Here is a 25316-nt window from a genome sequence, read left to right as displayed (position 1 = left end):
CTTGAATTTGACATGTGGCCAAGGATGACCTTGAATTTCTAGTCCTCCTGACTCTGCCTCCCAAGCACAGAGATTACAGGCATACACTACTTCACTTAGCTGAATATTGCCTTATTAACAGCATACAAACTTCATACTTATTCTGTTAGAATTTTAAAATATTACTGTGTGTATGCACACACACACCTGTACATGATGGAGTAAGCGTGTGTGGAAGTCAGCAGACAGTCCTGTGGAATCTGATCTCTTCCCCCTTGATGTGATTCTGGGATTGAACTCAGGGCACCGGGTTGGTGCAGCACGCACCTTCACCGTCAGTCTCCTCACCAACCCCTTCTTTTGTTAGTTTTTACATAACTATTTAGGTGTGTTCCCAAGCTCGTTTTTTTGTTTTCTCATAGCTACTACATGGAAATACAAGCGATCTTTGTGACTTTGTCGTGTACCCTTTCCCCGCAGCCTTGTTGAACTCTTTGGTGTAGCAGTTTTCTGTTGATTATCTACGCTTTTGGATGGAAGAGATCATGGAGTCTCTGGATGACACTGGTTGTGCTTCCTTCCCAGTCTGGATTCCCTGTAGTGAATTTCCTTGCTTGCTGTGCCAGTCGGTCCTCCGGGACAGCAGTGTGGTCCCGGTGCATGGTGTCTGTCTGTCTGCCTCTGCCTTTCCTCTTGTTTGTTGTGCAGGGTTAGACCCTAGGGTCTGGCTCATGCTAAGCCCATGCTTCCTAACCACACTCAGTCCCATTCTTCCCTTTTCCTACAGTTCCCTCCAGTTCTCTTGCCTCACTGTCAGCAGTTCTCGGTGAGGGGCAGTGTAGACAGGAACTCTGAGTGACTCTTGTACCCCACTGCCCTGGCTCCACACTCCTTACCAGGTCCCTTGCCCGGGAACATGGGTCCATGGAGTTCACTTTGTCCCCTTACACTCACCTGCTGTTGAGTAGTAGAGCAGAACTCCCTCAGTCTTGGCATCCAACTTCCAAGGGCCCTGCGTATCACTGACCCCCAGCACCCACAGTGATGCAGGCAATATGGCGAACTTCTTGCAAGTTAGAAATTGTTTGCTTCTTTAATCTTTGTGCGCTGTTTTGTTGTTGTGTGGTTTAGTGACCGTTTGTTTTGTTTTCTAAATCCTTTGTCTTGTGTATGGGTGTTTTGCCTGCAGGTCTTTGTGTGCAGTACATGCATGCCTGTTGCCTGTGAAGGTCAGAAGAGAGTGTCAGCTTCCCTAGAACTGAGTTATAGACAGCCATGAGCTATCATGTGAATGCCGGGAGTCAAACTCAGGTTCCCTGAAAGAACAGATGGCATTCCTAACCAATGAGCCAGCCCTCCAGTTGGAAGATGTGATTTACTTGCTTCCTTTTTCAGATCTGTTTCCTGCCCACTTTCTCCCCAGTTCTTTCAACAAGTAGTCTGTGTGTATGTGTACATGTATGTGTGTGGAGGTGGGGGGCCAGGGGTCATCTCTGTCTGTACATGTATGTGGGGGTTGGGGAGCCAGAGGTCATCTCTGTATGAACATGTATGTGTGTGCATACAGAGGCCAGGTCATCTCTGTGTTTACATTTATGTGTGTGCAAGTTAGTGTACATGGAGAGCCAGAGGTCAGTGTTGGGTGTCTTCTTTATTTAAGTTCTCCACCTTAGTTTCTGAGACAGGGTCTCTCACGGAACCTTGAGCTCACCAATTTAGCCAGCTGGCTGGCCACACAAGCCGCAGGACCTATTGTCTCCACCTCTTCAGTGCTGGGATTATAGGCATGTGCCCACTGTACCTGGTTTTTAACATGGGTGCTAGGGATGGAATTTAAGTCTTCACACTTGTGTGACAAGCACTCTGAGCCCCCTCATGTTACCTCTTTCTTTCTACCTTGGTCTGGCCCTGCAGCTGCTGGGGCCCCGCTGTCACCACAGATGTGTATTCCTAGAGCACAATTCTCAGAAAACCTTGAGAGAAGGGAGCACATACAGTGGGCATCCTGCATCCCTCTGTGCCGCACATCTCTCTGTGCTTTTTTCTACCCTCAAATGATCTGTGGTTTCGCTCCTAGAGTTCAGGCTGAAGGCAATTTCCTGTTGGCTGTAGGTTCGTTCCATTGTCCCCTGTCCCCAGCAGCCAACACTACTAATAAAAAGTGGGAGTCCTTTCAATTCTTGGTTATTCTTGTTCTTAATTTTTTTGTTTTTTTGAGTCAGGGTTTCTCTGTATAGCCCTGAGTGTCCTGGACCTCGTAGACCAGGCTGGCCTCGAACTCAGAAATCTGCCTGCCTCTGCCTCCCAAATGCTGGGATTAAAGGCATGGGTCACCACTACCCGGCTTAATTTTTTTTTAAATGTATTTATCTGTACGTTTCTCAGGCTACTATCAAGTTTATGATCCTCCTGTCTCAGTCTCCCAAGTGCCAAGGCTGCTGCATGTGCCATCACACCTGGTTTTGACTGTTGTTTGTTTAGAAATCACTAGCCCTGTCCACGCACAGAGACTTTAAGATCTATTCTAGCTTGTTTCCTCCATTGTACTGAATTTGCAGACTTCAGTTTATGGCTCCAGGCTCCAGGCTCCATAGTTACTCTTTGTACAGTTTCATTAGCCGTCCCTACGTCAGCACTTCTTAATCTTACATTGCTGTCTTCCTAGAAGGCTGTCCTGTTTTATAGTTGTGCTTTGTATTTTCCATGGATTTGTTTCATGGAGCTTATGGTAGCTTTTCTTGATTTTGTCCTCTGGCATTTGAGAAAATGATTTCTTTCTTTCCAAAGTTTTCATTTCTGTCAACACTTCGGTTTCTGACTTTTTTTTCCCTAGTGTCCTGTTCTTGTTGTTTCCCAAATCTCTCAGAGCATAATGGAGTCATTTTAAGTTTCATCTGATCTCTAACCGTCTGTTTCTACTGGGATCTTCCCCCCCCACCCCACCCTCACCCCTCTTCAAGCCATAAGTGGTTCTCTAATCTGGTGTTTTGTATTTAGGAAGGCAGCGATGGGGTCTTGATTGAGCCCTGGATGTCTGGGTGTACCTTGCTGGGCACAGAGGCTTGGCTTGAAGCCCTACTTTTCTAGAGTATTCATTTAAATATTCAGAAAGGCTTATTCTCTTATCTGTTGAGTGGATGTGGGAAGTCTTCCACATATTTCCCCCATCCATTGCCTAAGCTACCCTGTCGGAGCCCTCCAGGTACCTTCTTGGGTCCTCCTTATGTGATCTCTCGATTCCTATTTTGTTTTGTAGCCCAGGCTAGCTTCAAATTCACAATTTTCCTGAATGCTGGGATTACAAGTGTGCGCTACTATACCACGGATCTTCTGTCTTCTGACTCTCTTACTCCATCACTGTGTTATACTTTTTAAAATTGTCGTTCCTTCCTTTCATGTGAAGAGGAACTAAAGGGGGAGAGAAGATACATTTTTACTCCTAAAACCCTTCTTGAACCAGGAATCAAGCAATCTGTTTGACCTTGGCATTTTAACAAGAATACTCAACAAGCATCACATAAGCCCTGTGTCTGCCCTGTTTCAGGAGTAACCTGGACAAGCTGTACCAAGGTCTAGAGCTCGCCAAGAAGCACCTCCAGGCCACGCAGCAGACCATCGCCAGCTGTCTCTGTACCAACCTCGTCACCTCCCAGGGCCCTTTTCTCTACTGCTCGCTCATGGAGGTGAGGCTTCCTCACCTGTGCAGTGCCAAGCCACACCCCCTAGTGGCCCTCTCTGACGGCTCTCCTCCCCTTCCAGGGCACTCCAGATGTCACCCTGTTCTCCAAGCCAGCATCCTTGAGTCTGCTCAGCAGACATCTGCTCAAGTCCTTTGTGTACTCGGTGAGGACTTGAATGGAGTGGAAATGGGGTGGCAATGGCATGGGTACAAGAGGACAGGTGTAATGCTAAGCACGTGTCAGGGATAGCCTAGGGTTACCCACACTGTTCACCAGCTGTGGGACTGGGTATACTCCTTATTCGGGGCCATATTATAACTCACCTCGCCTCTAGAACCTTCCAGTTTCCTACAAGCTCCAATATTAGCACTCACTATTTATGTCACTCAGATAAGTAGGAGGCACCCCGGAAAGCTGTGGGGGTGGGGCTGGAGCTTAGGTTCATCTGTGGCAAATCAAGAAAAGATGGAGTTAACAAAGGTTTGGATAATGTCTCTGTAGTTTTGTGGCACTAATAATGCCTTTTTTAGAAAACAGTCTAACTCAGTTGGTATTTAGACAAGCCTTACCCCAGCTACTAGAAGACTTATTCCAGGCAGAAAGGATAGTTGGTGGTGACTTCAGGATGAGGTTTAGGAAGAGAATCAGGAAGATGAAATTTACTCAGGCTGTGAGTCAACCAGTAAAACAATGATGTTAATTTTCTGAAGTTAATTAATGTTGTCTCCATGGGCTCTGCCTCCCCAAACACAGCCAGTCTTTGATCACAGCTATCTCAGGAAGATTGGATATATAGCTCAGTAGTGAAACCTTGCCTAATATATGTGAGACCATGGCAGTATATCTGATCCCCAGCCCCAAAAAGAATTCATTTGAGAAACTTGCAAGAAACAAAACTTGTATCTGTTGTGCACTAGCTTCATGCAACTGAAGTGTTGTGTAGGCATTGCATTGGGTAATATAAGTGCTTAGAGATGATTGCAGTATAGAAAAGGGCATGTAATTATATATTAAATTATATATAAAAATTACACAAGTGATAGTGTTTTCATGAGAAACATGACATTCTTGGATTTGGATGTCCATGGGGGTCCTGGAACCAATCCCCTGCCACCTGCTAGGAATGACTAAAATGTCAAAAGATGAATGAGACCAAACAAGAACTTTGAAATTCTTTTGGCTTCATTCAGAGCTCAGCCTCCTCATGTATTAGTTGTGAGAAAGAATTTCTGGCATCTGCACCTCTCTTTCCTTATCTGTAGAAGACAGCCACTTCACAGGTCTACTCAGTTATCAGACATTGACTTAACACCCACCAAGTGCCCATTTCACACCTGGGTCACACCTCAGCCCTGTGTAAACCAGGACAGTTGGTTGGTCACCTTGATGGTAGTGTGAGAGGGAAACCTCAGCACCTCTGTCCTAACTATGCAGGAGGTCCCCATGAGATGTGAGTGCATGAATGAGTTTCAAACAGGCATGCGCTGGAAGGAATGAGAATAGACAGGGGTGTTGGGATGTGCTCCTAGAAACCTGGAGAACGACTGTGCTGTGACCAAGATTACCCCTGTCTCCATAGACAAAGAATCGACGCTGCAAGCTGCTGCCCCTGGTGATGGCGGCCCCGCTGAGCATGGAGCAGGGCACAGTGACCGTGGTGGGCATCCCCCCAGAGACTGATAGCTCAGATAGAAAGAAGTGAGCAGCTTTCACTTGTCCTGGGACAACAAGGCTGAAGGCCCTGGTGTGTCAGCACATTGGCCACCAACTCTACAACTCTGGAGCCTAAGTGGCTTTTGCCCTTCAGTGTCTGTCACAGGGGCCAGGTTGGGAAGGGTCTGTTGTCTGTGGTCTGTCTCCCAATGTGTCTGTCCTGTGCCTTTAGCTTTTTTGGTCGGGCATTTGAGAAGGCAGCAGAAAGCACCAGCTCTCGAACTCTACACAATTACTTTGACCTCTCAGGTGAGTGTCTCTGCCCAGTGGCCACACTTCTGCCTTCACACCTTCCAGGCCAGCATTGGCCCTGGAGCAAGACCAGCTGGCGATGGAGGTACCCAGCGGTCCTCTTGCCCTTTCAAAACAGCCCTCGGCAAAGCTGCTCTCAGAAGCCTCAGAACTCTTGGTGGGAAGGTACAGGCCTGCATGCAGCCTTACTGCCCTGCCCTGAAATCATCTCACCCGGAGAGGCTGGCTGTGGTGGCTCTAGAAGCCAAGCCTCACTGGGCAAGCCAGTCTCCCTCATGTTCAAAAGGAAACAACACAGCCTGTGGCAACCCAGAGCTGGCACCATGAGGGGCCTTACCTGGGGCTCCAGCACTGTCCTGTACCTCATCACACTTGCTGTGTCGGGTGAGTCCGAGTGAAAAGGCCCAGTCCAGTGGCCACCAGGTAGGGCAGCACACAACTTGGTTCATGCTTGGCCAGATTAACCTTTTTTTTTCTATATCGCCCAAGCTAGCACTGTTCTTATAATTTTCCTGCCTACGCTTCCCAAGTGCAGAGATTACAAGCTTGGGCTGTCACACTGGTCTGTCTTTTTTGTTAGTTTAGTTGGCTGGTTTTGATGTCTTGGTTTTGGGTTTTTTGGGGGGTTTTGGTTGTTGGGGGATTTGGGGTGGGAGGGTTGTTGAGTTTTGTTTTTGGTTTTTTATTTTATGAAATCTCTATATATAACTCTGGCTGTCCTTGTCTTATTTTTGAGATGGGCTCCCACTGTGTAGATGAGGTTGGCTAGAATGCACCAAAATGGAAAGTACCTCTGCCTCCCAACTGCTGGGATCAGAGAGGGCTGCGCCACACCTGGCCCCGTCTTATTTTTGCTCACTTTTTTTTTTTTTACTTTATTTATTTTACTTCATGTATATGAATGTTTTGCCTGCGTGAATGAATGTGCACCATGTGCATGCCTGTTGGGTCTCCTGGAAATGGGATTATAGATGGTTGTGAACCACCATTTAGGTACTGGGAATTGAGCCTGGACCATCCTCTACAAGAGTAACAAGTGCTTTTAGCTGCTAAGCCGTCTCTCCAGCCCCTGGCTGACACATTTTTACAGTAAAACAGATTTGACTTGACAATACACTGCTGCCGGTGGCTCACTAGGCTGCAGAGTACTATAGCCTGGTGACTTCCACAGGCTGATTCCTCTCAATGCCATGCCTGGCACTTGAAGTCAAGGTGTCAGTACGACTGGAAGCTTCTGTCCTTAGCTACATAGTTTCTTCTTTCATTCTGAAACTCCTCTATATATGATCTCTTCTTACAAGACCACTGGTATTGTGGGTAGGATACACCCTCAGCACCTTATTTTCCCTATTTGAAATTCCTGACTCAAGGTGTCATATTCTTAGATACTGGAGTTAGGGTTTCAACAAAGGAGGTTGGAGAACAGCTTACTCCATCACAGCTCTTGGTTTCTTTTTAGTTTTGTTATTGTTATTGTTATTGTTATTGTTGTGGTTGGCTGTGGACAGGTTGGTTTGATTTGGTTTATTTTATTTATTGTTTTATTGGTCTCTAATGTAGCTCTGGCTATCCTAGAACTTACTCTGTAGACGAGGCTGTCACAGAGATCTGCCTGCCTCTGCCTCCCGAGTGCTCGCACCACTATGCATCTGCATCTCTCAGAAAGGACATTTCTTACATTACTGTGTTCTGATACCCCAACACTAACTTATCTGTGTTCAGGTTGCCTGCACTGTCTCAGGCAGGCAGGCTTCTTTGGGGCAGGCAGCTGTAGCTATGGCATGGTGAGGTTGGCCCACCGTGAAGAGCAGCTCCTGCTTCCTGCCTGTGATGGGGGTGGGTTGCCCACACCCCACCTTTGTTGCACAGGGAGGGTTTAGGCTAGAAGCTTCCTCTGAGGGTTAAGAACTGGGGGTAGCAAGTGTGGAAGTGGGTGTGGTCAGTATCAATCTGGCAGGCAAGGCTTTATGCTCTGGGGAGCCGGCCAGCAGCTTGGAGCACCCCACTCCCAGCAAGCGGGCCCTCTTCAGTGTCTAGCTTTGCTTCATCATAGCTGTCTGAGCCTGTCTGCCCTTAAAAACACAAGTAGTTTGTGTTGCACCCTCTCCAGAAGAGGACACTCAAGCTGAGGTACACCACAGGGCTGATGTGGCCTGCAACCCTGTGGGAACAGGCATTTATGCCGGTCCCTCTGTAGGTCTGAGTCAGGGTTGTCACATACTTTGTGCTCCCTCTTCTGACTGACATTGTTTACCCTGCATGCTGTGGGAGTCTTTCAGGACAAGGCTCTGGCCCCTCCACAGTGTAGCCAACGGATCTAAAGCAGGAATACAGTGGGAAAGAGATGAAATCAAACACTGCAGAATGTTCCAGGCCTGCCAGGAGCCGCGATGTGGAATTCGAGGAGAGTTGTCAGCCTGGGGGAGGAGGGGGAGGCTATGTACCATGCCTTGTTTCTCACTGCTCCCTGCTCACAAGATGTTTTCCTTTCATTACCTCAGTAATTGAGCTGAAAGCTGAGGACCGGAGCAAGTTCCTGGATGCTCTTGTGTCACTGCTGTCCTGAGGGTGAGCATGGGCAGCTGGGTTCTTGGGCCTAACTCCTGCTTTTGTATCCCTCAACAGAAGCCTTTACTTGTGTTTCCCATCAGAGCACAGCCTTGAGATTTTTCCCAGGAATGTCTGTCCTAAGAATGTCACCAAGGCCACAATGGAGCACTTTTGAGAAAGCTTAATTAATAAATTAATTTCATTAAGCACCTTTGACACCACTACCCCCTCCCCGAAATGACCTCAGATTTCCTCTCTAATGCTCACACCATGGGGCTGAGCATCATGTGTGACATACAGGTCATCTAGTACCAGCCCCAGAGGCTACCCAGAGTCTCTTACAGCCACAAGCCCCAGGCTGGGGCCCACGAAAGTGGCACTCTGGGCTTTTCTGCTTTTCTTTTTTTCAGTAAGAAAGCAAGCTATTGGTTCTATATGGGCTCTCAGCAGTACATAGCTATCCTGAGAGGCCTACTGTGTGTTACAGGCCATTGTAGCTCAGAACACCTCCCTAGTAAAGCACTCACTATTCTCCCACATGTTCCTTCTTTTTTGAGGGGCCACATGGGAAAGTGGAAGTAGTTTTCTCCTATGCTTGTGTGACCATCTCGGCCTCCATTTAGCCGGGCAGCCTTTCCAAGCCTCTGATATAAAGAGCTCTTCAGTCTGAGGATGCCCTGTCCATGTTAAACCTAACCATAGGGGAACAGAATGGCCTAGAGTGGCTCAGGAACTTCGTTCAGTCAGGATAGCATAAGCACTAGGGGTTATATTAAAGAAGGTGTCCAGACTGGACCTGGAAATCCTTGGTCAGACTTGCAGGTAGTCAGCGGTGACTTGGGCCAGGTAAGTTTAACTTTAAATTAGTCTGACTCCAAAAAGGAGCCCACAGGTGGCAAGTGTGTACTGAGGTCATGTGTGGGGAGCAACACATGCCAGGTTGACTGGAGGCAGACCTCTCCTACACGGCCAACAGCACTGCTGTGTGTGTGTCTGGCTGCTGAGCGGGGGTGTAGCTGAGATGGGAAGGAGAAGATGCTGCTGCATGATGGGGGAAGCAAGAAACTACCAGACAAGGGAAGGAGCCCTTGTATATAAGCCATGAAGCTGCCTCGGCAGGACAGGACAGCAGGACTGCCGGGCAGGGTCTACCTGGTGAAAAGGGTCTGGGTACCTTTCCTGCGGATAGACATTCAGACTCCGTAAGGAGTGTGGGAGGACAGCGAGTACCTCAGTAGATCTGGGGTGGCCTTTTACTCCAAACTCACCCTCACCCTCTGTTGAAGCTGCTCAGAAGCAGCAGCCCATCACGCCATGGGAAGGCCTACTCTGGTTTATTTGACGAAATGGAAAGAAAGGATAAGGATGAATTGTAGGAAACATTTTTTTTTTCTTCCAGAATTCGACTTGTCCAGAAGTGACCTCCTTTTCCTTATTTATATCACCTGGCCGAAATTCAGCTGTAAGATAACATTTGAAATGTAAGACTATATGGTTTTTAATAAAATGTTTGATGTTTTATCCCCTCTGTGTCTGTGGTCTTAGATTGGTACTTAGAAGTACTCTGAACCTTCTTTGGGATCCAGGGAAACCTTGTTCGTGTCTTGTAATCCTCTGTGCCACATAGGAGGCATAGAGACTTCTCTGTTCACCTTAGGACAAGGTCTCCTGCCTGCTCTCCTGGCCTCCTGATGGCAGTGGGCAGAGGCTGGGCCCTTCCGTACCAACTATCTTTACAACCAACGCCTGGGATGGCCATCCTTCCACCGTGGCCTTCAGCTTGTCATATAGGACCTCTTCAGATGCCTTGTCCCCACAGGCAGAGGTCACAGAGCTTTGCAAATGAGAACGTATCAGGGGGAAGGCCTCAGACCAAGGAGGGCTAACTGTGGAGTAGGGCCTGAACAAAAAGTGTCCCCAGGCTCTGTCAACATTACTCACACCCCACTCAGAATATTTCAACTGTAGTGGAACTCTGGCCTCTAACACCTCCAGGGAAGCAAGGGTGTCTTAGGAGCCAACTGTCATTGTCCCTGGAGCAGGTAAGTACAGAGAGGTTGGATGGTGAAGAGGGGCTGGTTATCACTGGGGACATAGGTACTAGAAAAGCAGGCATGGTAGAAAGAGATGCCCACTTGTGGGCATCTGAGCTCCTAAGGAAGGCAGGGTGACACACAGTCCTAGGAGGAATTCACAAAGGTTTCTCTTTTTCCCCAGTTTTGTTTTGTTGTAGAGTGTTTTGTTCCTTGAGACTGGTTCTCACTGTGTAGCCTAAGCCATTCTCAGAACTATTCCCTATTCCAAGTGCTGATGAGTGGTTTTAAGTCAGTAACAAGAAGCCCAGGCTGCCCTTCAGGAAATCGGAGAAGCTGGGTAGGATTGGCCCTTCTCCCTGGACCACCTGTAGTGCCACCAGCTAACTGCCTTCACATAGCCACCCTGGCCATGTGGAAGAACTCAGAGCAAGCAGCTGCCTTTCCGAATACTCTATACTGGGTAAAGACCTAAGGGTACACCACCAGCCACGTGTGCCAGCATAACCATGCTGGGGAACAGGGCCAGATCTAGGATCACATGTTCCCAAGCTTGGAGCTATCCTTGATCCTTCCTGCACATATGCCTGCTGGACTAAGTTCATCTTGATTCAGTGAGGTCTTCCACTGAGGCTGTCTCACTGGGATCTGAGCAGCCATTGGAAAGCCAGCTTCCCTGTAAGTTCCACCCTTGCCTTCTCTGTCCCCAATTCCAGGATCTGTCCTGAGTCTCTCTAAGCTCACATCCTTAGGGTTTGGGGTTTCCCCCCCCCCCCCCCGCTCTGGTTTTTTGAGACAGGGTTTCTCTGTGTAGCCCTGACTGTCCTGGAACTCACTCTGTAGAGCAGGCTGGCCTCCAACTCAGAAGTCCCCCTGCCTCTGCCTCCCAAGTGCTGGGATTAAAGGCATGTGCCACCACTGCCCAGCACATCTTTAAAACCCCCTCAGGGTGGGGTTTTAAACTTTCCCCACCCTGAGGCACCCAGCCAGGCCTAAAAGACTGGGTAATGGATGTGGCCCAACAGACTTCTTGAGGCTAGGGTTGGTGGCAGATGCCAAGCCTTCCTGCTAGCTGGGCTTTGTATGCCTCATTGCAGCCCCTTCCCCCACCCATTGTGCATTCCTGTTTCTGGCCTTTTAGCCCAAATAGAGAGAAACAATAAGCTTTCTTTGGCTGTTGGCTTTACTTGCTTTGCCCTCCTGGGATCTTTTCCCAAATCCTGGGCCCTCCTTTCCCCCAGGAGAGTAACACCCAAGATGTTGTCAACATAGGTGCATTATCAGCAGGGTGGACCCAAACCCTAGACCCTGTTTAGAGCCACACTCGACAGAAGAGCTAGGACAAAGGGCTGGAATGGGCCCAGCTACCCTGGGCAAGTGCCTCTCCCACAGCAACTGTTAATGTACTGCAATCAGCTGAAGACTGAATACATCCTTCATGCACTCCCACACATGAGGGAAGTGCTTGGTCTGGCTGTGTGCACTTGTCAGTGGCCACTTGATACTTGGAGCTGAGCAAGCACTGGGAGGAAAAGTGTTGGGGTTCTTCCTGGGAGAAGCCAGCAATCTAGCTACCCGTCCTCAGCACTTACCACCACCCCACCCAAGTCCCCTTCTCTATGATGTGAGAAACTGGATCCTCTCCTGGGGTCTGTCTCCTGTCCTATATCCCAGCCTGACTCCACCATTTGGCCATAGATCTTCTGTCCATATTGTTGGCTTCCTGCAAGTTAACTGCATCTCCCAGTTGAAAACTGGAGAAATCCCTGCGGGGAGCCTTTGAGGAGGGGTTGGTAGATGATTGGACGAATAGGGTGCTGGGCACAAGGAGTGGCTGGACAGAGAGGACAGGACACAGTTGAAAGTGTTCAAACCATTTACTAAGCAAATTCTTGCCCGGCCCACCCCCCAAGCCCCAAGCTTCGAGGAGGAAGGCAACCCCTCTAAGGCTCTGGTACCTTGGGGGCAACCCCTCTAAGGGCCCCCAACTTGGGGAAGTGCTGGAGTGAGACCAGGTCCAGGCCAAGTCCTTTGGTTCAGTAGGTTCCTCTCCACTAATAAGGAAAATGTCCTTTTTAACACACCCCTCTGACAGCCCCAGGGTTTCTCCAGCTGCCCTTTCAGGACAGCGGGTGCCACTGGACATTAAGGCAGCTTCCAGGATCTCAGTAGGAATGTTAGCGGCAGTTTAGTGCCTACTTCACCGATGAAATCTGAGAGTTCCGCCCACCGTTGTGGCCAACTGCGCATAGAAGAAAAGGTCGGTCAAGTCCTCACAAGTGCCTGTAGTCTGTTCTGAGCAGGGCTTGGCTAGTGACGGTCAACAGACCCTCTGTGAGAGCGGGCAAGTCTGGCCCAAACCCAGCGCGACTTGCCTCGGAGACTGCGCTGTGCAACCCAGCAGTGGTAGGCATCCACACGCGGCTTCCCGCATCGGTCTTTCCCGTCACGGGCTTAGCTGCGGGAAGAGCCCCGCCATGCCTCCCGCCTTTAGACGTAGTTCTTCTTGTCGTAATCGCCATTGGCCGTGGGCCGTCGCGGCGCCGAGTACTTGACGGGGAAGCTGAACTCTGGGCGCCCCGAGTAGACCCAAGCGCCGCAGCACACGAGACCGCCGCCGCACATAAGCAGTGCGGAGGCCGCCCAACCGATGTACAGCGCCGCGCCCAGCTCGTACTTCTGTGACACCGGCACCGCCGGATCATAGAACTCGCGGACCACGATGTTGGCGAACCAGCAGAGCGGCACGAGTGCCAGCAGCCCGCACAGCGCGTAAAGCGCTCCTCCCGTGAGTGCCACCCGTGCCTTAACTGGGCCCGGGGCCACGCAGGTGGTGCACTGAGCGCCGGTCAAGGTAACAAAGAGTGCCACCAGCGCCAGCAGCACAGCGCCCACGGTGAGTGCCCGAGCTGCCTGCACCTCTGCACTCAGCGCCAGCACAGACTCATACACCTTGCACTGCATGTGCCCGGTGCTCTGCACCACGCAAGACATCCACAGCCCCTTCCAAGTCGTCTGCGCCGTCACGATGTTGTGGTCCAGGAAGGCAGTCACCTGCCACATGGGCAGCCCACACGCCAGGATCAAGCCCACCCAGCCTACCAGACACAGCACCAGACCCAGAATTTCCAACGCTGCAGACCCCATGGCTAAAGACCGAATGCTCACCCGACGGCCCTTGGGGCCTCCGGGTGCGCTCTGCGCTGCTTGTGCTGTGAGCTCGGAGCTGATTCTGGTGCCTCCGCTCTGGAGCCTCAAGTCGTGGAGCAGAAGACAGGTTTTAAGTACACCAACTCGGTTCTGAGGTAGCCTGTTGGGGGTGTCTTATTTGAAGTCTCGGGGGCGGACTCTGCCCCCAGGGCGCAGCCCCCCGAGCTAGATCAGCCAATCCATGCGCAGACCTTGGGCCCACAGCCAATCGCGGACCCCCTGACAGCCACAGTTACTGAAACCAGGCGGGCAGGACTAGTCTTGTTCACCCGAACCGCACCCCGCAGAGCCGCAGTCTGAGACCCTACCAGTTTCTGTCCTAGTCGGGGCTGATCTTAGCATGTTCACAGGAGCTCTGTGTGCCCCTTCTCCACTGTTAGCAGCATGACCTCTAGCCTACACCCACCAGCTCCACCTGCTACATCCCGGATCATTCCAACTCCTCTCTGCAGACGCTTGGCCTGGAGGTTCTCTGAGCCCCGGTGCACAGGTGAAACAACCTCTATGCCGTTTGTCCCTTGGCACACCAAGCAGAGACGCTAGGCAAGCCTGTGTTGGGCATGCCCTTAATTATAACCCTCATTCATGATCCTGCCCAACCACCGTCTACAATTCTCACTCCTTCCCTGGAACCGCTGGCCTGATACAAAGTGGGCAGTGCAAGGGCCTGTGCTCTCCCCTCTGTGGTGCTGCTCAACCTCTGAGGGTTCTCTGAGTTAGGTCCAGCATAAAGTCCCCAGTCTTCTCCAGCACATAGGCTGTGATGCCAGCACAGCATACTGGAATCCTGGGACAGCAGAGACACGAAGGGACATAGAGAGGCTGTGCCTTGCCATCCTACAAACAGTTGTGGTGCTTTGCCACCCCAGCCCCCAGGCCCCCCTCCGGAAGCCAACTTGGAGTTTCCTGGCCAGGAGGAAAAGCCCCCATCCTCGGTAGAGGAGGGAGCCGCGGGATTTCCGGGCATTCTTCTGCACAATGGCCCAGCCATTTCTTGAAAGGTCCATTGGGTTAGACGCTCTGGGTCCCTGAGGCTCAGGTGGGGGCCCCAGGCCCCACGGCCCACAACCAAACTAGGGCGCCCGCCTCTTTCCAGTGAACACTCCTCCCCACTCCCTTTGTTTCCAGCTAACCCTGGACTCCAGCTGGGCTTTGTTGTCTTCTGTTCTTGTTGTTGTTCTGTTTGGGGTTTTGTTTTGTTGGTTTCCTCTGCTCAAAAGAACTAAGGGCCTCTACAGAGAAAGGATGACACTATTTTTTTGTTTTGTTTTGCTTTGGGGGGTTTTTTGTTTGTTTTTTTGTTTTTGTTTTTTTCCCAGTTTTTCGAGACAGGGTTTCTCTGTATAACCCTGGCTGTCCTGGAACTAACTCACTCTGTAGACCAGGCTGGCCTCAAATTCAGAAATCTACCTGCCTCTGCCTCCCAAATGCTGGAATTAAAGGCCTGTGCCACCACTGCCCAGCTGACATTGTTGAGGCCTGCCACAGATGTGGAGATTTTGGTTGATCTCTCCCTTTGTGGGCCCCTGCTTCCTTCCGGAGATGGCTCTGAGCTAGAGGTTAATGGGGCCAGGTCATCGACTGCTTCACATACAAGAAACTGTTCTTAGAAGGCAGAGGGAGAGCCTCATATACACACCCTTTCTTGTCCTCAACCAACTCTCCCTGGTACCTCCTCCTAGCTATCATACGTTGTCGGCTGCCTTCTATCTTCTAGAGACCCCTGCTTTTCTTCAGACCCTTCTCCCCTCTCAGTGGATGTAAACTCAAGTCCTGCCCACCCCCCTCCAGTCCGAAGAAATTTTTTTTGCCAGCCTCCTCCCTTCAAGTTCCAAGGCATCTTCCTGGAGCAACTACTGAAGCCTGGTCAGATCACCCAACAAGGCTACTCCTGCAGGCCCTTGCCTCTAATCCTCTATGGTTCTCATTGCCCACTGACGAAGAACTGGATCCTGGGAGCAGCCTAGACTAAGCTGGCTGTAAGTGGTTGAGACTGACTTGTGAGACCAGGAGCATATTTACACTCTTCATACTTCAACCAGGTCCGTCTTCCCTAGGCCTTGAACTAACCTTCCTGCTGTTCCAGGTTTCTCTGTCTTGCTATTCTTCAAGGATGTGCTGATACACACATCTGAGACTATCTCTTCTATACCCAGGTTCCAGAAGGTCCAACCAAGTCAGGATAGGTTTTACGTTTTACTTGCTGGCCTTTCTACTAGTGTCCTGAGAATACGGTGATCTTCTGGACATTTGTCCCAGACGAGAAGCAGCTTGCTGCTTTCAACTAGTTGGGGCTACATTAGGACATGCTCCCCTTCCTTCTGCCTGCCCTCCTCTCCACCATTTTGGTACTGTCCCCAGCCTGGCACCCAGAATGGTCCAAGCAAGTTCACATACCTTTGGTAACAGCTTCACAACTGCCAGTGGAACCTTAAAATGCCATATTCCCCAGCATGCAGCAGGACCAGAACCACTCCAGGAAAGGACAGCCAGGGCTCGCATTGCTTCCTCAATCCTCCCCGAAACTGAAGGTGGTCCAAGTGGCCATCAGACCCAAGAAAAGTGTTTTCCTTCCTTGGGGATGTGTGTGTGTGTGTGTGTGTGTGTGTGTGTGTGTGTGCGCACTGGACATTGTTTCCACCAAACACAGCACCGGCCACTTAATAAGCAAACCGCCAACAAAGCACCAAGTAGGAAGGCGAGCAGCGGAGGGCTCTCTGAAAAGGTGGCACCGCCGCAGCAGGAGTCCAGGAAGAAGATCCCAGGGAGCAGTTGGAAATCTGAGGACAAGATGCTGGTGTACAGGTGCATTTGGGCAAGGCTCTGGGCGGAGTACTTGCTTAGCAAGTTCCATCACCAATGCCACAAACTAAAACTAAGCAAATCACCTTAGAGGTGGGACAAGGCGGGTCAGCACGGCCAGAGTGCAGCAAAGGGCTAGGGCCAGGGAGTCTGGGATGGTAGGGGGCTTGTCAAGCAGGCCACCTGTTATTGTTCCGAGTTCCCAGGGGAAATGGCACAGGATCCTATTAATTGTGTGACAGAAAGTCCTGAGTCTGCAGAAAAGCAAAGTTTATCTCTAGCAGCTGCTGGCTGACCCTGCCCAGAGGTGATCCATTAACCCTCCATGGCAATCTAAATTTAGGCTCCAGGTTCCTGGGGCTTGGATTTGGGAAGCTCTTAGCAAACAAGCTTTATTTCAAAGGGAGTAAGGGAAGAAGGGAAAAAAAAAAAAGCCTTCCTTTTATCTTTCAACTTCTGGTCCAGGATGTCTTCCCCAAGTTCAGCAGATATTTACAGAACGACAACATTCTTCTAGCCCAGAACCATTTCTCAATGGAAGACAAAAGCCGAGGCTCTCACTGGCCCAAAGGAAGCAGCTTGATGCCTCTCCTCATGTCACTGGCCATTGGGCTGGGAACCCAGGGTGATCTCTGTAGGAAAGCATGGGCCCCTGCAGCCTACCCTCAGTTGACATGGGTCCCTTCTGTGGCCCAGAGCAGATCTGGAGTTAGACTCTCCCTTCTTTTTGGCTTTTCTGCGCTTCATTTCCCCCTTCACAGTGTAACCCCTGCCTCAGGATTACAACCTTGCAAGAGAGGCTAATTACAATCCAGCTAGAGACCTCTGATACTATTCCTGGGTGCCATAGAGGGGCTTGAAGTCACTCATTGGGTCAGTTGACCTTCACAGTTCATTGGACCTCAGGCCCAGGCAGGTGCCATCTAGCCATCAACATCAGAGGCCACTGTGCTTCAAGGAGCAGGAGAGTTTTGAGAGGCCCACACCAGATGTAGTCTCCAGGCAGTCCAGCCTGACCTCTCCAAAATACAGAGTCTCAGTATGCATCCTAAGCTGTCTAGTACTTGATAAGTAAGCCAGGCTGGCCTTGAGGTCCACTTGCCTCTGCCTCCCAAATGCCAGGATTAAAGGCATATGCTACCATACCTGACTTCAAATATTTGCATCCACAGTTGAGCCTGTGGTTGTAGATTCAGTGGGTTGGCTGTGTTCAGCCAGTTACTTAGCACTTAACCATCTATCCCTCAAGGCATCATTTGATGAATGATTATCTTTTTGCTCTTGACAAGTACTCTACCCTGAGTTACATATCCAGCCCTTACAAGTGATATATTCCTATTATAAACAATACTATTTATCATCAATGTCCTTACTCATAACTCTTGGTATTTAAGAGGTTATATTACTGATATCATTATCTGATGCCACCTTTTATTGTCTATAATCAACATTGTGTAACCCTAGTTTCAAAAGTTTATTAATTCACTGGGCATGGTGGTCGCATTTGTAATCCCAGCTCAAAGGTACTGAGGCACAATGATTGCAAATTAGAGGCCAGCCTGGACTACATAGTGAGATCCTGCCTCAAACCAAAAATACCCAAATATCTGGTAGTTTTGCAAAAGATGTGATTAATGAACCTATAGGTATAAAAATAGGAGCTGCCCCAAGAGAAACCCACATGACACAGTTCTCCTGTGGGGAGAAAGCTGAGCTGCAGGGTACCTCAGACAGGTCAGTGGACACATAATTAGCATCTCTAAGCCATTTTGTCATGGCTTGTCATCTAGCCTCAATAATCATGTCTTAAATGTGTTAACTATGTGCTATTTTATTATATTTATATAATAAGTTCTTCAGATACTTTCATATAAAAAGAATTCCAAGATGTTAGGAAGCAAGAATGTGAGGAGGAAATTATTGGTGCATATAATAGACTTTCCTCCTCTCTCATTGTCTGAGCTCTGATCCATCATTGAAGCAAAAGTATTGCAGTACCTACTGTGGTTCTCATTTTCAAAGTAGAGACAACACTTAAATATGGTGACATCAGGAAGGGGAGATAGGAGACACCTCAGCATAGTGACATCAGGAAGTGGGGATAGGAGACACCTCAGCATAGTGACATCAGGAAGTGGGGTTCAACACCTCAACATAGTGATGTCAAGAATGAGGAAAATCCCACCTGCAAAGTATTGCCACCAAGAAACTTCACTGAGTTAAACACACAGTGCACACAGTGTTTTTCTGAAGTCGTTTTCAATAGTTGCAAAGATGGTTTCCTTGATGAGGAACGAAGACTACACTTATCTATGGATATAAGTGTAAATGGCTGTAGATTGCTAGGGATTACGCTGGTCTAGAAAAGTAAGGGTTGTAGATTCTCTTCCAATAGCCATGATTTTACTAGCAGTGAGAAGTCAGCTAGGTTTGCAGTACCAGGCATGGTCTCCTTCTTGCTGGATGGGTCTTAAGTCCAGTTAGAAAGTAGTTGGTTACTGTCAAGGTATGTGTGCCACTACTGCATCCTTAGGGATATGTTGTCATGCTGGCCGTTGATGTAGTTTATAGGCAGCATAGCTGGATAGGATTGCTGGTTGCCTCCTCTCTTTGGAAGCTGGCATGGTGCCTTCTGGTACCATAAAATTTAGTCCTCTGGGAGGGGATATTCAGGTCAGTTTCAGCTCAGGGGCTTCTGGGCCTCTGTTTCTGATGATACCTTCTGCAGTACACAGTACACAGTAACCAAGGGCAACAGCAATAGGCTCTATGTTTTGGGAGTTTCTTGGACAGGCCTGGGCAACAGCTCATAGGAAGGTATCTTCGTTACTGTTCTATTTCTGGGAAGAGACACCATGACCAAGGCAACTCATATAAAACAACACATTTAATTGGGGCTTTGCTTGCAAGTTTCAGAGGTTTCGTTCATTATCTTCATGGCAGTGGACATGGTAGCATCCAGGCAGATGCTGGAGCTGTAGTTCAGAGCTACATCCTGGGCCATAGGCAGAGAGAGGGAGAGCCTCTGGGCCTGGTGTGAGATTTTGATACCTTAAAGTCCACTCCTCCAGTGACACACTTCCTCCAGCAAGGCCACACCTCCTATTCTACTCAGCATGCCATCAACTAAGGACTAGACATTCAAATATATGAGCCTGTGGGGGCTGTTGTCATCTAAACCATCACAAAGGACCTCTTGTTTCTTGTATTGAGGGCTTTTGTTAAGTGGTCTTAGGCTCTTGGAGAAGGTGCTGCCAGCCCAGATGAGAAACGTTCACTAAAACTATATATGTAGAGTTATATGCTAAATTATATGAACTATAATTTCTTAGGTAAATAATTAATAGTATGATTCTTTGCGACTTTTCTGCCATCCATGTTGCTATGTTACCCCCTCCCTCTTTCTCCTGTAGTTGTCTCGTCTCCCTCCCACTTGCACAAGGAGCCCCCTTTCCCTTTCCCATATCATGTTATGGACCCTTCCATTCCCCTTCACCCTCTTCCTGCCTTCTTACACACTTACCTCCCTAAGGATTCTCCCACTTTCCATTTTCCTGATCAGATTACTTGTACTCTATTATTCCCGCTCTATTGCTCTTCAACTCCCCCTCCCTGCAATGGTCCAGTTTTCCTTTCCGGGTTTCCATGGCTCACATCTGAAGATCTGGAGCTAGGAGCCTCCTGTAAGAGAGAACATGTGATGTTTGTTGAAAGACCTGGCCTGGGTTAGCTCACTCAATATGACCTTTTAGTTCCATCCATTTACCTACAAATTTCATTTCATTTTTTCTATATAGCTAAATAGTATTCCACAGTGTATATGTTCATTTTCACTTTCCATTCATTGGTTGTAGGATACTTAAGTTGTCTTCATTTCCTTACGATTGTGAATAGAGCAGCAATGGACTGTATTGCAGGGTATAGCTGGGTCATGTAGCACACTTATTTTTAGATTCTTGTGAATTCTCCTTATGGATTTCCATAGTTGCTGCAACCCCACCAATGGTCAATGGCGGTAGTCTTTTTCCTCACATCCTCTCCAGTATTTGTGGTTGGTGGTTCTGTTGATCTTTGCCATTCTGATTAGAGTAAGATCAAATCTCATAGTTGTTTTGATTTGCATTTCCCTAAATGCTCTGAATGATGAATATTTTTTGAGATATTTCATAGCCATTCTTTTTTCTTCTTTTGAGAACTCTTTATTCAGGTCCCAGACCTATTTTTCAGTTACTTTTTTTCTTTTCTTCTTTCCTTTCTTTCCTTCTTTATTTTTTGTTTCTGTTTTTTAAATTCTTTGTATATTCTGGATATTAAATGTTTGTCAGATGCGCAGCTGGCAAAGATTCTCTCCTGTTCTGTGGGCTTCCTCTTCTCCTGGTTGACTGCTTCTTTAGCTGTACAGAACCTTTTCAGTTTCATGAGGTCCCACTTATCAATTGCTGGCCTTAATTCTTCTGCAAATGAAGCCCTATCCAGGAAGTCTTCTCCTGCACTTATATCATGTAGGCACTGCCGGTTTTCTTCTAGCAACATCAGTGTCTCAGGTTTAGGTCTTTGATCCACTTGGAGTTAGTTTTTGTGCAAGGGGACAGACATGGCTCTAATTGCATTCTTCTGCATGCGACATCCACCTTTCCCAGCACCATTTGTTGAAGATGCTTTCTTTTTTCCACTGAATATTTTTTTATCAAACATTAAGTGGCTGAAGTCATGTGCTCATTTTTGGGTCTTTGATCTTGTTCCATTGGTCTACATGTCTGTTTTTATGCCAATACCATACTGGTTTTATTAATATGTCTCTGCAATATATCTTAAAATATGAAATGGTAATCCATCCAGTATTCTTTTGTCCTTTTTACTCTAAGGTGGTGCCTGACTTTAAAGCTAAGATGTGTAAGCAGCAGACAGATGTATTTTGTTTCTTTACTCAGTCAGTTTCTTTCAATTGGGGAAATGAAGCTTGACATTTAAGGCTATTGCTGAAATGCGTGTGCTAATTGTGGTTACCATGTTGATTCTGGTGTTCTTAATTGTGTTCCTAGTAGTAGTATGTGTTTTAATAATTATGGCTTAGTAATTCTTTCCACCTCCTCACCTATACTCAGTCCTCTCTTCACACAGAATTATTACTTACTGTACTTTCCTTAAGGTTGGTTCGTTAGATATGCATTTTTCTATTTTTTTTTTAAAACTTTGCATTGATTTTTTTGTGAACTTCATATCATGCACCCCCATCCCACTCATCTCCCTGACCCTTCATGTCTGCCCTCTTCACTGGAACCTCCTCCTCAAAAGAAAATAAGCAAGCAAACAAAATCTTGCCATGGTAGCTGCAGTGTGTCACTGTATGTCACACAGTATACCCAAATAACTTTACTTGCAAATGTTCATTGCAATGACTCATTGGTCTGGATTGAGGCCTCTGACTTCTGCTACATCACCAATACTGTATCTACACCGGGGCTCCCCTCAAATATCCTGTTGTTGCCCTGTGTCATGTAGATCCTGTATCTTTGGATATGCAGGACTGGCCCCTTCATGTGCTACAGCAGTTCATATACAGGGATGTTGTGGTGGGCCAACTCAGAGCCCTGGATCTTTGGCCTGGGCATGAGTTGAGTTAGTCAGTCCACCTTTTCCTGTGTTTTTTTTAATGCTCATTCATTCATTCATTCATTCATTTATCTTATTTGGTCTAGATCTTCTATTTTATCTTCAAGACACAATATTCTCCTTCCTGCTTGACTCATTTCACTTTAAGGATTTCCTCTGAGTTTTCTAGTTGGGATATTGTGTCTTTCAATTCCATCTTCGTTTCAGCTTCAGTCCTTTTTGGTTTCCTATGTTCTAACTGAATTCCATTCTCAAGTCCTGGATTTCCCCCCTCATTTCTAACAGTGTTTTCTTGACATCACCTGGACATTTCTTCTCCATAAGTCCTTTGATTTCTTTGAGCTGTTTCTTCCTTGAATTCTTTTAACTTCTGTGTTCTAGAGTCCATCTAGGTAATTCTCTTTGGCAACCTTTTGAAGGAAAGAAACTGACTTGATGGTTCATAGTGTTGTCATCCCTGCGATGAGATCTGGGTACACGGACTTCCTTTGTTAGTTTTAAGTTTGTTATGGATGGAGCAGGGTCGGGAAGAAGAAAGGATGTGGATTCTTGTTAGGTCTGAACCTCCAGCAGAACACAGGCAAGTGGACAGAGAGACCAGTGAGCTGGTCTACAGGATGTGCTTCCTGTTCCATGCTGGGAGTGTGGAGACAGATCCGAGCAGGAAGGTTGGATATGAAGTGGGAGAATTCTGTGGGATGGCAAACAGGGAGGGATGATCCTGGCCTAAACCTGGAGCTCCTCTGCATTAAAGGTAGGGAAGGTCAGCCTAGGCTAGAAGATGCAGGAAGAGTGGGACTCTGTACAGGGCAGGGTGGTGGAAGCTATCTGGCCCATGAGCTTCCAATAGTTCCCCGATCTTCACCTCACTCTCATTTTCTTGTAGTAGCTCTAGGATCACAGGTGTTCACACTATGTGTCTGGTTTGTTTGTTTATTTGTTCATTTATTTATGTTTGGCTTTTCAAGACAGTTTTTCTCTGTGTAGCCCTAGCTGTCCTAGAACTCACTGGATAGACGAAGCTGTTCTTTTGTTGGTTGGTTGGTTGGTTGGTTGGTTTGTTTTGTTTTCCAAAACAGGATTTCTCTGTGTAGCCCTGGCTGTCCTGGAACTCACTTTGTAGACCAGGCTGGCCTCGAACTCAGAAATCCACCTGCTTCTGCCTCCCAAGTGCTGGGATTAAAGGTGTGCGCCACCACGGCCTGGTGACTAAGCTGCTCTTAAACTCAGAGATCTGCCTCCCTCTGATCCAGAGTGCTGGAATTAAATGCATGTGCCACTATGCCTAGCACATCTGGTTTTTTTTAAAAAAAAACATAGGTGCTGGGGATTCTAACTCAAGTACCACTGAGCAATCTTTCCAAGCCATGATGCCATATTTTAAGGCTTATATAGAGACTAGTATTGTAGAGTGATGGATAGATGCATGTGTTCAATGAAACAACAGAGATCCCAGAACTAGCCCCATACAAATTAGGCAACTGACATTTTTACAGGCAGGCAAACCAATTCAGGAACACAAGAGCTGAAATCAGTGACTCTCACCACTATTCACAACTGAGATGGGAAGCAACCCAAGGGTTTTTTTAAATGAGAAGAAAAGAAAATGGGGGGAGGGTTTACATTAAAAAAAACCTCAAAAGCATGCTTAACTAAAGGAAAAAAATGAAAAAATTGATTCATAAAGATTAGCCTGTGGTCTGTGAGAGACCTTATAAACAGGTAAAAAGACACACAGACAGAAGCAGCCACACTTACCACGTGCATCAGGGGCTCTCATTCAGAATGCACAAAGAATATTGAATCCAAACTCATCATTTTAAACCAAAACAAGACAAGTAGAAATTCAACAACAAAAGGCATGGAGACGTCTCTCTGACAGAATGGACCATGGGCAGATGAATGGAGGTTCCACATCGATGGCCTTCAGGCACATGAAAACTAAGGTCATTTTGGGACAGGAAAGATGTAGCAAGACATAAAAACATTGCCACCAAGTTCTGGTAATGTCACAGAGACAGCAGAATGCCACCTGCAATAGGAGTGGGAAATGCCATAGGCACCTGTCTTAGGGTTTTACTGCTGTGAACAGACACCATGACCACTGCAACTCTTATAAAGGACAACATTTGATTGGAACTGGCTTACAGTTCAGAGGTTTAGTCCTTTATCATGATGGTGAAACATAGTGTGGCATGCAGGCAGACAGGGTGCTGTAGAATGAGCTAGAAAGTTCTACACCTGAATCCACAGGCAGCAGGAGACTGTGCCACACTGGTTGTATCTTGAACGGGGGTTGGGGAGAGACCTTAAAGCCCACCCCCCACACACTGACACACTTTCTCCAGCAAAGTCATACCTCCTAATAGTGCCACTCCTTATAGACCAAGCATTCAAACACATGAGTTGATGGGGGCCATACCTGTTCCAACCACCAAAGCACCCATGGAAGCAGTTCATCATTTTCTTCAAAAGCTAAATGTAAGGTGTTGGGGAGATGGGTCAACAGTTAAGAGCACCAGCTACTCTTGCAAAGGACCTGAGTTTGGTTCCCAGCACTCACATGGCAGCTCACAACTACCCATAACTCCAGTACTAGGGGATCAATGTCCTCTTCTGACCTCTGCAGGCATCAGTCATACACACACATACATGAAAAAAAAACCACTCAAAATACATACAATAAAGTAATAAATCTAAAAATAGTAAGCTAAATGTATACTACCACATAATCCAGCCATTGTACATTGAGAACTTACCTTAGAAAAAATGAAAACTATGTCCTCACAGAAACACATATATGATTGTTGATCATAGCTTTGGATTTTAATTTTTAAAAGTATTCCCTTCAGATGCACCTATGAATGCATGTGCATATGGAAAACAATGATTAATGTTAGTTTTCTTTCTCTCTCATTCTCCATTATATTCTTTTAAATAGGGTCTGTGGTGGTTTGAAAAGGAGTGGCCTCCATTGACCCATGTGTTTGAATGCTTGGCCCATAAGGAGTGGCCTTATTAGGAGGTTTGGTCTTGGAGTAGGTGTTGCTTTGTTGGGGGAAGTGTGGCACCATGGGGAGGTCTCCTATGATCAAGCTCTGCCCAGGAGAGAGCCAGTCCCCTTCTGCTACTTTCAGATCAAGATGTAAAATTCTCAGCTCCTTCAGCACCATGTCTACCTGCCCATTGCCATGTGTCCTGCCGTGGTGATAATAGACTAGACCTCTGAAACTGTAAGCCAGCTCCAATTAAACATTTTCATTTGTAAGAGTTGCCTTAGTCATGGTATCTCTTCACAGCAATAAAATCCTAACACAGACTTTCTCTCATCATTTTAGCTAAACTGCCTGACCAATGAGCCACACAATGCTGGGGTTATCGGTGCACGTTGCCGTGTCCAGCCTTTCTGTGGGTTCTTGGACTCTGGTCCTCATGCTTACGAAGCAAGCACTTTACCAACACTGAATCTTCCCCACACCAGCCC

The 25316-nt window shown here is 47.7% G+C and overlaps 2 protein-coding genes across 2 annotated transcripts in view; one reads left to right on the top strand and one right to left on the bottom strand.

The window, feature by feature from the left end:
• Cdc45 (cell division cycle 45) overlaps positions 1-9699 on the top strand; it is a 30771-nt gene extending 21072 nt beyond the window's left edge. Inside the window, exons 14-19 of the mRNA XM_031363384.1 lie at positions 3524-3662; positions 3739-3822; positions 5239-5357; positions 5545-5621; positions 8126-8192; positions 9574-9699. Coding sequence (XP_031219244.1) covers positions 3524-3662; positions 3739-3822; positions 5239-5357; positions 5545-5621; positions 8126-8190 — 484 coding nt within the window. The 3' untranslated portion in view covers positions 8191-8192; positions 9574-9699. The remainder of the gene's footprint in view (positions 1-3523; positions 3663-3738; positions 3823-5238; positions 5358-5544; positions 5622-8125; positions 8193-9573) is intronic.
• Positions 9700-12065: 2366 nt separating this feature from the next.
• Cldn5 (claudin 5) lies at positions 12066-13682 on the bottom strand. The gene has a single exon (XM_031364634.1). It carries the CDS (start codon positions 13352-13354, stop codon positions 12698-12700), a length of 657 nt encoding a protein of 218 aa, XP_031220494.1. The 5' UTR covers positions 13355-13682; the 3' UTR covers positions 12066-12697.
• Positions 13683-25316: the final 11634 nt, after the last annotated feature.

Source organism: Mastomys coucha, unplaced genomic scaffold (assembly GCF_008632895.1).
Source record: "Mastomys coucha isolate ucsf_1 unplaced genomic scaffold, UCSF_Mcou_1 pScaffold12, whole genome shotgun sequence".
NCBI lineage: Eukaryota > Metazoa > Chordata > Mammalia > Rodentia > Muridae > Mastomys > Mastomys coucha.
The sequence above is the reverse complement of the archived record's forward strand: the minus strand, read 5'-3'. Positions and strand labels throughout refer to the sequence as shown.